General features: G+C 48.1%; 1 protein-coding gene across 2 annotated transcripts in view; it reads right to left on the bottom strand.

Annotated features, from left to right (window-relative positions):
- The window catches only part of LOC138304375 (active breakpoint cluster region-related protein-like), a 248,501-nt gene extending 237,371 nt beyond the window's left edge, over positions 1 to 11,130 (bottom strand). The window contains exon 1 of one of the 2 annotated variants that reach the window (XM_069244361.1): positions 10,879 to 11,130. In XM_069244361.1, coding sequence (XP_069100462.1) covers positions 10,879 to 10,930 — 52 coding nt within the window. In that variant the 5' untranslated portion in view covers positions 10,931 to 11,130. The remainder of the gene's footprint in view (positions 1 to 10,878) is intronic. The other variant, XM_069244362.1, reaches the window with a different exon arrangement.
- Positions 11,131 to 12,220: the final 1,090 nt, after the last annotated feature.

Genomic DNA, 12,220 nt, shown 5'->3' with positions numbered 1-12,220 from the left:
CACAGTTCTAGACACAGTTTCAAACCTTGTAACATTATACTCCAACCTCTGCATTCATGAGGACCTAAACATTTGGTTTGACAAACACAATATGTCACATCCAAAAACTATCACCACGGGGGTGTGGCCAAGATGGTGGCGTGAGCAAACGTGTGTCCGCGAGCTCCGCCGCCTGGGCCTCTGCAGCTACTTGGCGGTCCCGGGCCCCCATCAGTGAGGGCGCCCCGAGGGTCTTGGGGCGCCAGGAAGACACGGGGCAGAGCGGAGCGGTCGGATGAGCGCCCGGTGGCCCAAGAGGGGCTGTCGGGCGGGGAGTCTGTTTAGCCCCGGGCTGCGCTCGTGGCGGGCGGGCGCGGCAGACGGAAGCTCCTCATGGATGGAGGCTGGGCGTCGAGCCCAATAAGGCACGGATCAGTGCGGCGGCCAAGAAGGAGCCTGCCGCGGCTGTTGGGCCGCGAAGGTACGGGGCCGGGGGGGCCACAACCGAAAAGAGGCGACACGTGGCCTCGGCCTTCCGGGGCCTGTGGAGGCCATCCGACGCCCGGGGGCGTGATTGGGACCCCCGCAGAGCTGTTGAGGGGCAGACGGAGTTCCCCTGGCCCCCCTGAATTCTGAGAATGGAGGGCCCCGCGGAACGCGGGAGTGTGAGTGGGACCTTGGCTCAGCAGGACATCCGGCCCGTTGTGTGAGCGGGCCAGCGGCGGCCTGGGAGACAATTGCTTGTCGGAGCTAGGCCTTGGTGGGGTCCCGCAACAGAGAGGGGTCCTGCTAATTCGGCCCTGAAGGAGAGGAGGAGGTGGGGACGGACGTTCTTCCCTGGCTGGAACGAGTGCATAGGGAAGTAGCGGACTGCCCCACTGAGAGGTGGCGACCCAGCAGGGGACTCAGTTTGTTGTGCAGCATTGTGGACCGCGACGGGTGCTGGGCTGGTCCCTGCGACGACTGGTGAGCTGAATTCCAATGGCGTCCTCTAAGCCGAAAAGTGACCAGTCAGTGAGGGAGCTGTTGATAAGATCTCATCCAGAGCAGGGTAAGCCTGCTGAGGAGGTCGCCCTGGCAAGAGGGCCTGAGGACCGGGGTGAGGTGGAGGACGACGGTGGGGACCCAGTCACGAAAGGTTTTCTTACCTCCTTGTTTGACTCGCTTAGGATGGATCTGCAGGAGCTGCGGAGAGACATTTCCCAGGAGATGAGGGAGCTACGTGCGGACATTACGTCGCTAGGGGAAAGGGTGGCGAATATAGAAGTCAGCGAGATCTCCCGGGGGGAAGAAGTGGAACAACTGCAACAGGAGGTCCTGCGTCTTCGGGAGCAAAAGGAGCTCCTGCAGCTGGCGACAAAGGACTTAGAAAACCGCTCTAGGCGGCATAACATACGTATCGGGGAGCCCCGGCCGGGGCGGAAGGAGAAGATATTAGAGGGTTTGTTACGGCGCTGTTCCGCTCCATCCTGGGCCTGGATGACACGCAAGAGATCACATTGGATCGGGTCCACAGAGCAGGTCGGATGGGGGGAGCCAGTGAGCACCCTCCAGACATCTTAGTGTGTGTGCATAATTTTAAGACTAAAGAAAGCATCCTGCAGAGAATGCGAAACCTCCCTCAGGTCCAGTTCACAAAGCACATGCTTCAGCTATTCCAGGACCTTTCACTGCGGAAATTGCAGAGGCGAAGAGAACTTAAGCCCATTACAGAGCACCTCTGAGCGAACTCTGTACACTTGGGGTCACCCCTTCTGCCTTGTGTTCCGCTGGGGGGACCAGCTGCGACAGGTGAAATCACTGCAAGAGGCGCGCAGGATCCTACACCTGGAAGAGACGGAGCAGAGCGACTGGCCGTGCGAAGAGGCCGCTGCCGAGGACCGCCCGCGATGGCGACGGAAAAAGAAGAAGAGGAAGCAACCGAGGCCGTCCTCGACCGAACAAGCGCTGGAGAGACAATCTGTACTGAACAGTCTTGCAGCGGGGACCAGTGCCTAAAAGCGGATAGCCCCTGAGTGTCGCTGCAGTGGTCTGGGGTCGTTTTTAGAACAAGTAATGAAGCTGCTGGAGACTGGACTGGGTGGTGGGGTCGCTGGATGCCAAGTGACGACCTTGTGAGGTGTTGTCGACCCCTGTCTGGATCTTGCCTCTTTTTGAACGGACGATAGAAGACTTGTGTGTATTAGATATGCACCTGTTGTGCGCCTTTGTTTTATGTTGTTGTGCTTCCCCTGAAATTCCTATGTGCCCTTGTCTAGATCACTGTTCTTATGTGTGCGGGCCACCACCGGGCCGACCTTGGCTCCTGCCCCTGGGTGGGGGTCCTCGCCTAAGGCGCGTTACCCGTTTAATCACTCATGTCCCTTAAATCTCTAAGCCTTAATGTCCGGGGGCTTAATAGTCCCACAAAGAGGTTGGCGATCCTCTCTGCCCTTGAGAGATCTGAGAGCCACATCTGCCTCCTACAGGAGACGCACTTATTATCTAAAGGTACATATCGTATGCACTCGAGATGGTTTCCCCGGCAGTTTTGGTCCTCTGCTCCTATGAAGCATGCCGGGGTGGCGATCTTAAAATCGAGGGCCTTTCCTGGGGAGGTAGTCGTCAAGATACATGAGATTAGAGGTAGGTTCCTGGCCATTAGAGTGCGCGTTGAGTCATTCCACTTCACTACTGCCACATTATATGTCCCCAACGCACAGCAAGAAACATTCATGAGGCAGGCCATATCCCCAATGCTTACTACACCGGATAGGGCTATACTTGTAGGGGAGGACTTCAACCTGGTCATGGACAATGAGCTGGATCGCTCCGGACACCGATGTGGGCAGACGGGGGCGCTGACTCCAGTGGGGCAACAATGACTGGCTGATTGTGATCTAGAGGATGTCCCAAGTTAAAGAGATACTGGAAGAGCATCCTAGACGACATAGACAGAGTATTCCAGACAGAGATCCCTAGATTGCTGTCATATGTTATTCTAGGCTTACCCAATCCTCTCACCTTCCCTCTTCGCTCACAGAGAGGGCGGCAGATGGCCCTGGCCCTTCATGCTGCGCTGCAGGCGATCATAGCTCTGTGGGGATCGGACAGGCTCCCGACTTATATCTCCTGGCTTCATAAGCTATGGTTCATCCTGGCAATGGAGAAATTAACACTGGCGTCCAGGCAGAGGGCGGGAGACATCTGTACTCTATGGAGACCGTTCATTCAGATTTTGTCCACGGAATTTAACGAATTGGCTTGCCCGGCATATTTAAAGGTTCTGGGGCTAATGCGAGACACTTGATGATGGGAGGTTGGCCGGCGAAGAGGAGAGGGGGCTGGGTGCGGAGGTCTTTCCTGAGGGGGCTGGGGACAGGGAGGGGTTGGGGGTGGGGGGTGGTACTGCTGGGGGTGGTGCGGGGAAGCACAGTTATGCATTTTGTGTTCCTGTTTGTTTTTCAGTTTTCAGCTCTTCCTTGGACCGGACTGTCTTGTTATCTATGCCACGGCTATAGACCCCTAGGGCCGGGGTGGTTGGGTGGAGGAAGTACGTCTAATTATGTCAACCAATATTCACTGGTGGACCGGTGTGGCAAGGGATACTGCTATATTTCGACAGCTGGCCGATTTGGATGTAGGCACAGAGCTTTGTATTTGGTTCATGTATGTTAAATACCAATAAACAGATATGATCCATACAACTATCACCACTGGCCTAGTCACATTGAACCTACATCAGATTGTACACAATCCTACACACATCGCTGGACACATCCTAGATGCCTTTTTTGCAAACCCAGAACTAGTTACCATTCAAAGCATCACGCCAGTCACATGGTGAGACTACCCTTTGGTAACTTTCCAACATAAATCACCACAAATCAACTTACTCAAGACCGCCTTATATCTATCCATCTATCGACCATGGAATAAACTCAATTTTGAAGACTTAGAAACACAACTAACAGCCAACACAGATCTAGACACAATAAATTCTGTTCCAAAACGTTATGAGTTGCTACAGAAGCTTTTGATATCCTAATACCATTAAAAAAAACTAAATAGGACAAAAGAAAACCAACACCTTGGAGAAATAAGGAACTAAAAAAGATACAACAAAAAATCAAAAAGCTGCAACAAACCTTGCTCAAAACAAACAACATTCAAGACAAACTTCACCTACACAAACTTAACAGAATATACAAATCATCAATCAAAAAAGCTAAAAAATGTACTACTCAGACAGAATTCAAAATGCTAAATCTGCAAATAAAGAATGTTATAAAATTCTCAAAGAATTCTGAAACCTAAATGCATGGAAGGAATTCATCCCATTACTCAAGAATTCACAGACAAACTGGCAAATCATTACACAACTAAGGCAGACACATTGGACTCCTATTTAAAACAAAGGAAAACCACCAGCAAGTCCCCTCCAAGAGTAAGCCAACCCAGCCTCTGCACTCCTTCAAACAAATATCACAAAGTGAATTAATGGATTTGGTCAAAGCAAGCAGGCCTTCCGGCTGCCCTTCTGACCCTTGTCCAGCACACATCTTTAAGAACATTCTTTTATCTACTTCTGCTGCCACACCTGTAAAAGGTATCATCAATAATTCTTTAACTACAGGAACCTTTCCTGAAAATCTTAAAAAGGCATACATATGCCAGTTATTAAAGAAAACAAACCTGGACCCACATGACCCCAACAACTACAGACCAATTACAAGTGGACCTTTCCTGGGCAAAGTGATAGAAAGAGCACCATTCTCACAGATGCTACAGTTCATTCAAATTAACTCCATACTTTGAGACTATGAAACTGGATTCCATCCAGGAAGAGGCATTGAATCTGCACTCATCACAATCTGGGATGATCCTATAAAAGCAGTCTACGGCAGTGGAGTTGCTGCACTACTTCTCTTGGACCTCTCAGGTGCCTTTGACACTGTTGACCATGACACCCTAATTCAAAGACTCCACGAAGCCGGCATAGAAAGGACTGCTCTCGACTGGATCACATCCTACCTTCAAAATAGAACAAGTGTCATCTATTAACTCTCTTTCTTGTCCAAAGCCTACTTTGAAAAAAGCTGGGGTCCCTCAAGGATCAATCATCTCATGTACGCTTTTCAACATCTACATGATGTCATTGCCGCAACTGATCAATAAATGTCAACTCATGTGCTACAACTATGAAGATGACACACAAATACTCATTAAATTGGATTGCCTCACAGACATTAGAAACTCACAAATCTTCAGTTGCCTCAGAGTCATTGATCAGTGGATGACTTGGAGACATCTCAAACAGAATGCTTCCAAAGTGGAAATACTCACATGTGGTGACTGGAAAAAGTATGACCCACTGTGCTCCTGGCCTGACGATCTGGGACCACCTCCTCAAGTATCTAAGAAAGTTTAAGACCTTGAAATTACCATGGAATCCAAGTTAACAATAAATGCCCAAGTGGACAAATGAGCACGATCAAGCTTCATCACCTTGAAAACACTGTGACGCATCTTCCCCCACCTCGGATTTCCACATGAGGTCCAGGCTACTATCTCTCTTGTACTATATAAACTAGATTACGCCAATGGCCTCTATCATGGATCATCTCTATTTACTATGAAAAAACGACAACGCATTCAGAACTCGGCTACCAAACTACTACTACATGTAAAGCCACAAACCCACATCTCCACGCCTTGAGGGCTCTACATTGGTTACAGGTTGCAAGAAGATCCACCTTCAAGCTGCTTTGTATCACCCACAAAGCAATACATGGAACAGGACCACTTTTCATCAGGAATAAAATCACCAAGTACATTCAACAAAGAAATCTCAGCTCAAGATTGGCACCCCACCTTAAAACAACACCATATAAGAAAAAGACTATAGGTTGTACATCCATCTCTGTTCAAGCGGCCAGACTATGGAATTCATTATCTCCAAATATAAGATCCACGGATAACTATCTTGTCATCATAAGACTAGTCAAGAGTTGGCTCCTTCTACCACCATATTCAAACAGCAATAGACTGCATATGACCGTGTTGGTAAACATTTATATTCTGACTATGTGTATATATCTAGACATGTGTATTTCTTTAAGAAATACATATAATTACTATCTCATTATAATAAAATATATACATACTCTTTAACCCTGTTTAGCAAATGGTATATTTACTCACAGTTAAATGTATATATGTGTGTATGCACGTGTGAGTGTATGTATATATGTGTGCATATATGTATATACAAGTATGTATACAACGTATGTATGTGTATATGTGGTGTATATTCATAAATATGTGTATATTATTCTATGCTTAACATGTTCTTAGGTCACTGCATAATACCTAGATAAGTTGTTAGATTAGATACTTACAAATGTCTTAACTATTTTATCAGCAAGCATTTCACTAGTGAAAATTGAGGAAAGATAAAATAATGTTAGAAAGGTACACATATAAATTAACTTCAAATATTGCAAATCTTGAAAGTCTGTGTTTATACAACACAACTTTAAATCTCAAAATATTATATTAATCATTAAATTCCTTACACACATATTCTCTACTATGTATTAGCATATCTATTTATTTATTACTTTAGTCCTACTATACAAGAGGAAGGAAAATAATTAGTCTGTTGTGAGCTTTACTCTCTCTCCCCATCATTCTATACCTCTATCAATTTATCTTCCATCCCTATTCTCTGACTCATCCCAAACCCATTCTACTATATGATCTCCAAAATAATCCTGCCTAAGTTCTTCCCTTCTCTACCACTCCTGGCTCACCCCAAACCTAATTTTACTACTATGACCTCCCAAACAACCCTACTAAATTCTCCCTCGCTTATCTCACCTTTGACTCATCCAGAACCCCTTCTACGACTATGATCTCCCTAACCCCTTCCTATAGACTCCTCTCTCCTTTACTCATCCCAAACCTCATCCTATTACTATAAACCCCAAAGTAACACTTCTGAATTCTTTCCTCCTCAATCCCTCTGTAGGAAAGTACCCTCTTTCTTGGCATGGTTTCCCTCATCTTCTGCCTGTTGTCAGGATGTTTGACTGTGTCTACTAGGATCCTCCTAACCCGGACCACAGTAGTTTTGCTCTCTCCTCTAAATTGTACCCTTTACTTCCCACAATTGGCATATTGGTCCCCCCATGTAAGTCCCTAGTATATGGTACCTAGGTACCCAGGGCATTGGGGTACCAGGGGATCACTATAGGCAGCAGCAGTTATTCTTCCACCAATAGGGAGCCCATGCAAAGGGTTCTGCAGGCCTGCCATTGCAGCCTTCATGAAACTGGTGCATGCACCTGCTTTCGCTACAGGTAACTACACCAGGGCACTATAAGTCACCCCTATGGTACTAGACATAGGTCACTAACTATGTCCAGCTACATAACTGTAACTCCAAACCTGGGCATGTTTGGTATCAACCATGTTGAAATCATACCCCAATACTGTTGCAAGTATTGGAAGTAAGATTTCATGTACTTTGGGGGCTCCTTAAAGGACCCCCAGCATTGCTACCACCAGTCTTACAGGGTTTTCTGGGCAGCCAGCTGGTGCCAACCCTCAGACAGGTTTCTGCCCTCTTGCAGTTTGATCTGATCAAGCCCAGGAAGGCAGAACAAAGGATTTCCTTTGGGAGAGGCAGGTAACACCCTCCCCCTTTGGAATAAGTGTCACTGGCCACTGGTGTGCTTTGAAGGGCACATTTGGTGACCTCCACGCATAAACCAGTCTAGACCGGTTCAGGGACCCCCAGTCCCTGCTCTGGTGCGAAACTGGACACTGGAAAGGGGAGTGGCCACTCCCCTGTCCATCACCAGCCCAGCAGTGGTGCCCAGAGCTCCTCCAGAAGGTCCTTGGGTTCTGCCACCTTGTTTCCAAGGGTGGCAGGGATCTCTGGGAGCATCTGAGTGGCCAGGCCAGGCAGATGACATCAGAACCCCCTCCTGATAGGTGCTTACCTGGTTAGGTGACCAATTCCCCTTTCAGGGCTATTTAGGGTCTCTCTCTTGGGTGGGTCCTCAGATTTGGCTGTCAAGATTCCAGCAGGACTCCTCTGCAACCTCTGCTTCGCCTTCTAGCCACTGGAACCGCGACTGGACCCTCCAGGAAACGACAAACGCTGTTGCAACAAAGAAGACTCTTCTGCAACTGTGTTTCCATGTCTCCTGCCAGCTTGGCAACATTTCCATGGCCATGCATCCTCAGAAGACTGCAACTCTTCAGCCTGCACAAGAAGAAGAAGGAATCTCCCTTGGAGTGAAGGAGTCACCTCCCTGCAACCGCAGGCACCTACAACAAGCGATGACTGGCTGCGTGGATCTCCTCTCGTCTTGAGCTGTGCAGATCCTGCATCATGAGTGGTGGTCTGGAGTAGTCCTCTTGGTCATCTCTGCCAGCTGTCCAACTTTGGTGGAGGTAAGCCTTTGCCTTCCCATGCAAGACAGTACCCCCAAGCACTACTTCTCATGCAGCTGCCAAGGCTTGTTTGCATCTCCTCCAAGGGATCTTCAGGTGACGTATAGCTTCAGCCCTCAGCAGTCCATCCTGCAAAGCACAGCCTCCTGTGTGGTTCTCCTGCGGTGTGGGATCCTCTTTTGTGGTACCTTGTGGGCTTCTTCTGCGACTCCTGTTGGTGCTGCCTCTGCTCCTGTAGACTCTGTGCAACGGTGAGGGTCTCCTGTGACTCCCCCTCCTGGGTTGAGTCCTCATGGGCCTTGCTGGTCCCTGGCTGCACCTCTTTTCCACTAACTGCGAGTTTGCCTTTGCCAAGGCACGTTGGTGGAATTCCTGCACCAACACCGATCTGCAATCTTCCTTCTAGCATGGGGATTCATCTGCATCCATCAGGAACTCTTTTCCAGTTCCAGGGCTGCAGTGCTGACCTGTTCTTCATCACCGTCGACCAACTCCTGCATCCACAGCTGGGTGGGTAATAGCCTCTACTCCTCCTGGACTCCACTGTGACTCTTGGACTTGGTCCCCTCTCTCCACAGGTCTTCTTTCCTCAGGAATCCACCACTGGTTTTCTTGCAGTCTTGTCTGGGTGCCTTTGTTTTCTCCTTTTGGGTGGTTGGGGGAAAATCTAGTGTTTTACTCCTGCATTCCTGGTCGCAGGGGGGTACAGTGTTACCTCTGTGGTTTTCTAGTACTCCCAGCTCCCGTCTACACATTTTATTTACGTGGGGGGGCGCCTTCTTCGCATTCCATTTTTTTAGTACATGGTTTGTGCTCCTCCTAGGGTTATTATTGGTTATTGGTATGTGCACTGTTTTCTAACCTTTTCTATGGCTGTTTCTGATTACTAGTGTATATATTTAGTCTATTACTTACCTCTTAAGGGTGGGTTACCTGTCTAATATTTTTGTGGTGATTTGTTTTATTTTTGTACAACTGAGTGTTTTCTTTCATGTGTGTAAGTGTTGTGTGACTACAGTAGTATTGCTTGAGCTTTGCATGTCTCCTAGATAAGCCTTGGCTGCCCATCCACAGATACCTCTGGAAAGCCTGGCTTCTAGACACTGCCTACACTTCACTGAGAGGGGATACCTGGACCACAAGTACCCACCACACACCAGGCCAGCTTCCTACACCATCAATTATTCTATTCACACCTACTAACAAACTCACATATCCTCTGCTCAAATTAGCTCATGCTAATACTAATACTGTACTCATATTTCCCAATACTAGTCCACAACTAATCCACCTGGGTTGCGGAGTAGTGTGCTACTCGCCGAAAAGTGCTTAGACGCCTAGTCAGGGCTAGTAAGCACTATATAAATACAATTACAATTAGTTACGCTACGGTTGCTTAATGTAATAATGGAGTTAAAATTGCAGGTCATTCTTGGTGCAAGTGTCTTATTACGTTACCATTTGGGTCTTTGGTTCATGTGACGCCTCGCGTGATAAAGTATGAGCTTCGCCTGTGCACGTTAGTTGTGTAGACCGAGGCTGTGTGTCACGCGTCGCAAGCCGTTATCACTTTAACCCGCGAGAGCTCCTGTGACGATCATATCGGTGCCATCACAAACGGGCAGGAAACAGCTGACCGTGGGACCGGGAGTCAAGCACGAGACTTACCACACACTTTAACGGACATCATGCAAGAGAGAGGAAATTGAAGCCCAGTACCGCAGCTCAGTTGGTTAATGCCCCTGCATACAAGCCCACACTTGGAAGCAGGAAAGTGTGAGAGTTAGAAAAATTAAAACGGGGCACGTACTTTCCCCACTGACTTGCAATTATATGGGGACAATTTAGGACAAAGGAAAGCTAAAATAAAGCAATTTTGGCTTTAAAAAACGGGAGTAGCCCGTCTACATCGGGTATCATGCCATGCATGCGCTTGCAGTACAACACGTGTACGTGTGTCCAATCGTCTCACAGATGGACTCACTCTCAGCCTTTCAACCTCCAAAACTGATAAACGCAGGAGGCTCGTTATGTCGAATAACCTTAACACCTTTCATTTAATCATTCCTTTTGCGATATGTGCTCTACAAATGGTCGTTGTCAATGAAATTCGAGTCCATCCCTCTCCTTTAAAACGTTACTTATGGATTATGTCTGAACATAACAAACCTTCTCCGGCCTGGTGTACAGCGACCTCCTATACATCAAAGACATGCCCGTCTTGCCCATCTAAAGACGGATAGTTTCATAAATACCCCATTATATATATATGGCAAATTGTACCATTATCCAGAGCTTTTGAAAAGTAAGCATCGCCAAATGTTGAGGGATTTCCTGGTTTTTTATTCGTCATACAATACCTGGCACAGGGCTGGGCCTGTCTTGACTCGCGGCACCCCCCCTCCCCGGGAGCACTGACCTCTGCCTTCTAGACACGAGTACCCGCGGCCTTACCTCCAACGCTGTTCTCCTGCAGATACTCCACCGCCTCGAAGAAAAGGTCCATCGCGTCACGGAGGGCGACCAGTTCAAGGGGACCCCCGCATGCCCTTTGACACTGGACTTCAGTGTGCGCTCTACCAGGCCCCGCTGATCCAGGAGGGAGCGAGAGGAATGGTTCAGCCCCTCGAGCTCAGGCGAGGCGCTACACGGCAAGTCATCGGGGTCTCGGGCAGTGCTGCGCAGGATGCCCCAGCACAAGTATCACACACGTCGGGTGTGATGCAAGCCAACGGAAGCGTCAGGCTTGTTTCCCATCTCTACCCGCCTGCTCACCGCAGGGACCACGACAGTTCCTTCCTCTAGCCATATCTTTCTATCACTAAAGTGAAAGAAGCAGCGCGGAATAAAACCACGGGACCACTCCAGAATTGCAAACATATTTTCTCATAAGTATTATAGAAAAAAAATGGCAGCTCTGAACATACTTAACAGTTAACAAATACAATAACATGCAGATTGCTAGCATCTTAGAAGCAGCCTATACTCCCTAGAAGTATAAAATTACCCCCATTATGGGTCTTTATTTGAAACAAGGGGAGGGAATTTGAGGTTAATTTGATGTCCTACACCCCACCCCGATGCATCTCTCCAAACAACATTCCCCGCCCGCACCCCTTACAACCCACTTTGACACGTTCTTTCACCCAGAACATGTATGACAATATACACTATTGATACCCATTAGAGTGGCTCACTGACACTCTGATTTCTTTCACTAAAAACATAGCACTGTTAAGGCGTATGCCTGTATTCCCTCGGGCATAAATAAATGCTCCTCTTGGGCAGCTCCTAGTGACCCACCTCTCCTGAGATCAATCCAGGCCTGCTCGGAGGGGCCAGCTGCCAGTTTGAAGACCTTTGCCCTAATCCTTAGCACCAGTCGCACCCGCAGGTGAAGGCCTATTTGTCAGATAAATCTGAAGGTGAAGGTTTTCTAGGAACGCTCACCCCCCTACACCCCAATCACAGGCGAGGGCCTGTCAGATTATGATGAGCCTGGAGGCAAACATTTCCCACAACAGGTTTATTGCATGTTCTTATGAGGCCCAAATTAACCCTGCATCGGCAATACCAATAATCTGGCTTTAAAGGAATGCTGTATGGTAATGTGTTCCATTCTGAGTAGATAGTATGGAAATGGATATGTATTTGCATGGAAACACAGAACTATGGAATAATATTGGTGTGGATTAAAGCGTCACATGACAGTTGCACTGTCAAGCTAGACCTATAAATGACTGTCCTCCTCCCATCTGTGCTGCTGTCAAAAAGAACATAAATCATCTGGGGCCAG

The sequence above is a fragment of the Pleurodeles waltl genome, chromosome 7, assembly GCF_031143425.1.
Source record: "Pleurodeles waltl isolate 20211129_DDA chromosome 7, aPleWal1.hap1.20221129, whole genome shotgun sequence".
Classification (NCBI taxonomy): Eukaryota; Metazoa; Chordata; class Amphibia; order Caudata; family Salamandridae; genus Pleurodeles; species Pleurodeles waltl.
The sequence above is the reverse complement of the archived record's forward strand: the minus strand, read 5'-3'. Positions and strand labels throughout refer to the sequence as shown.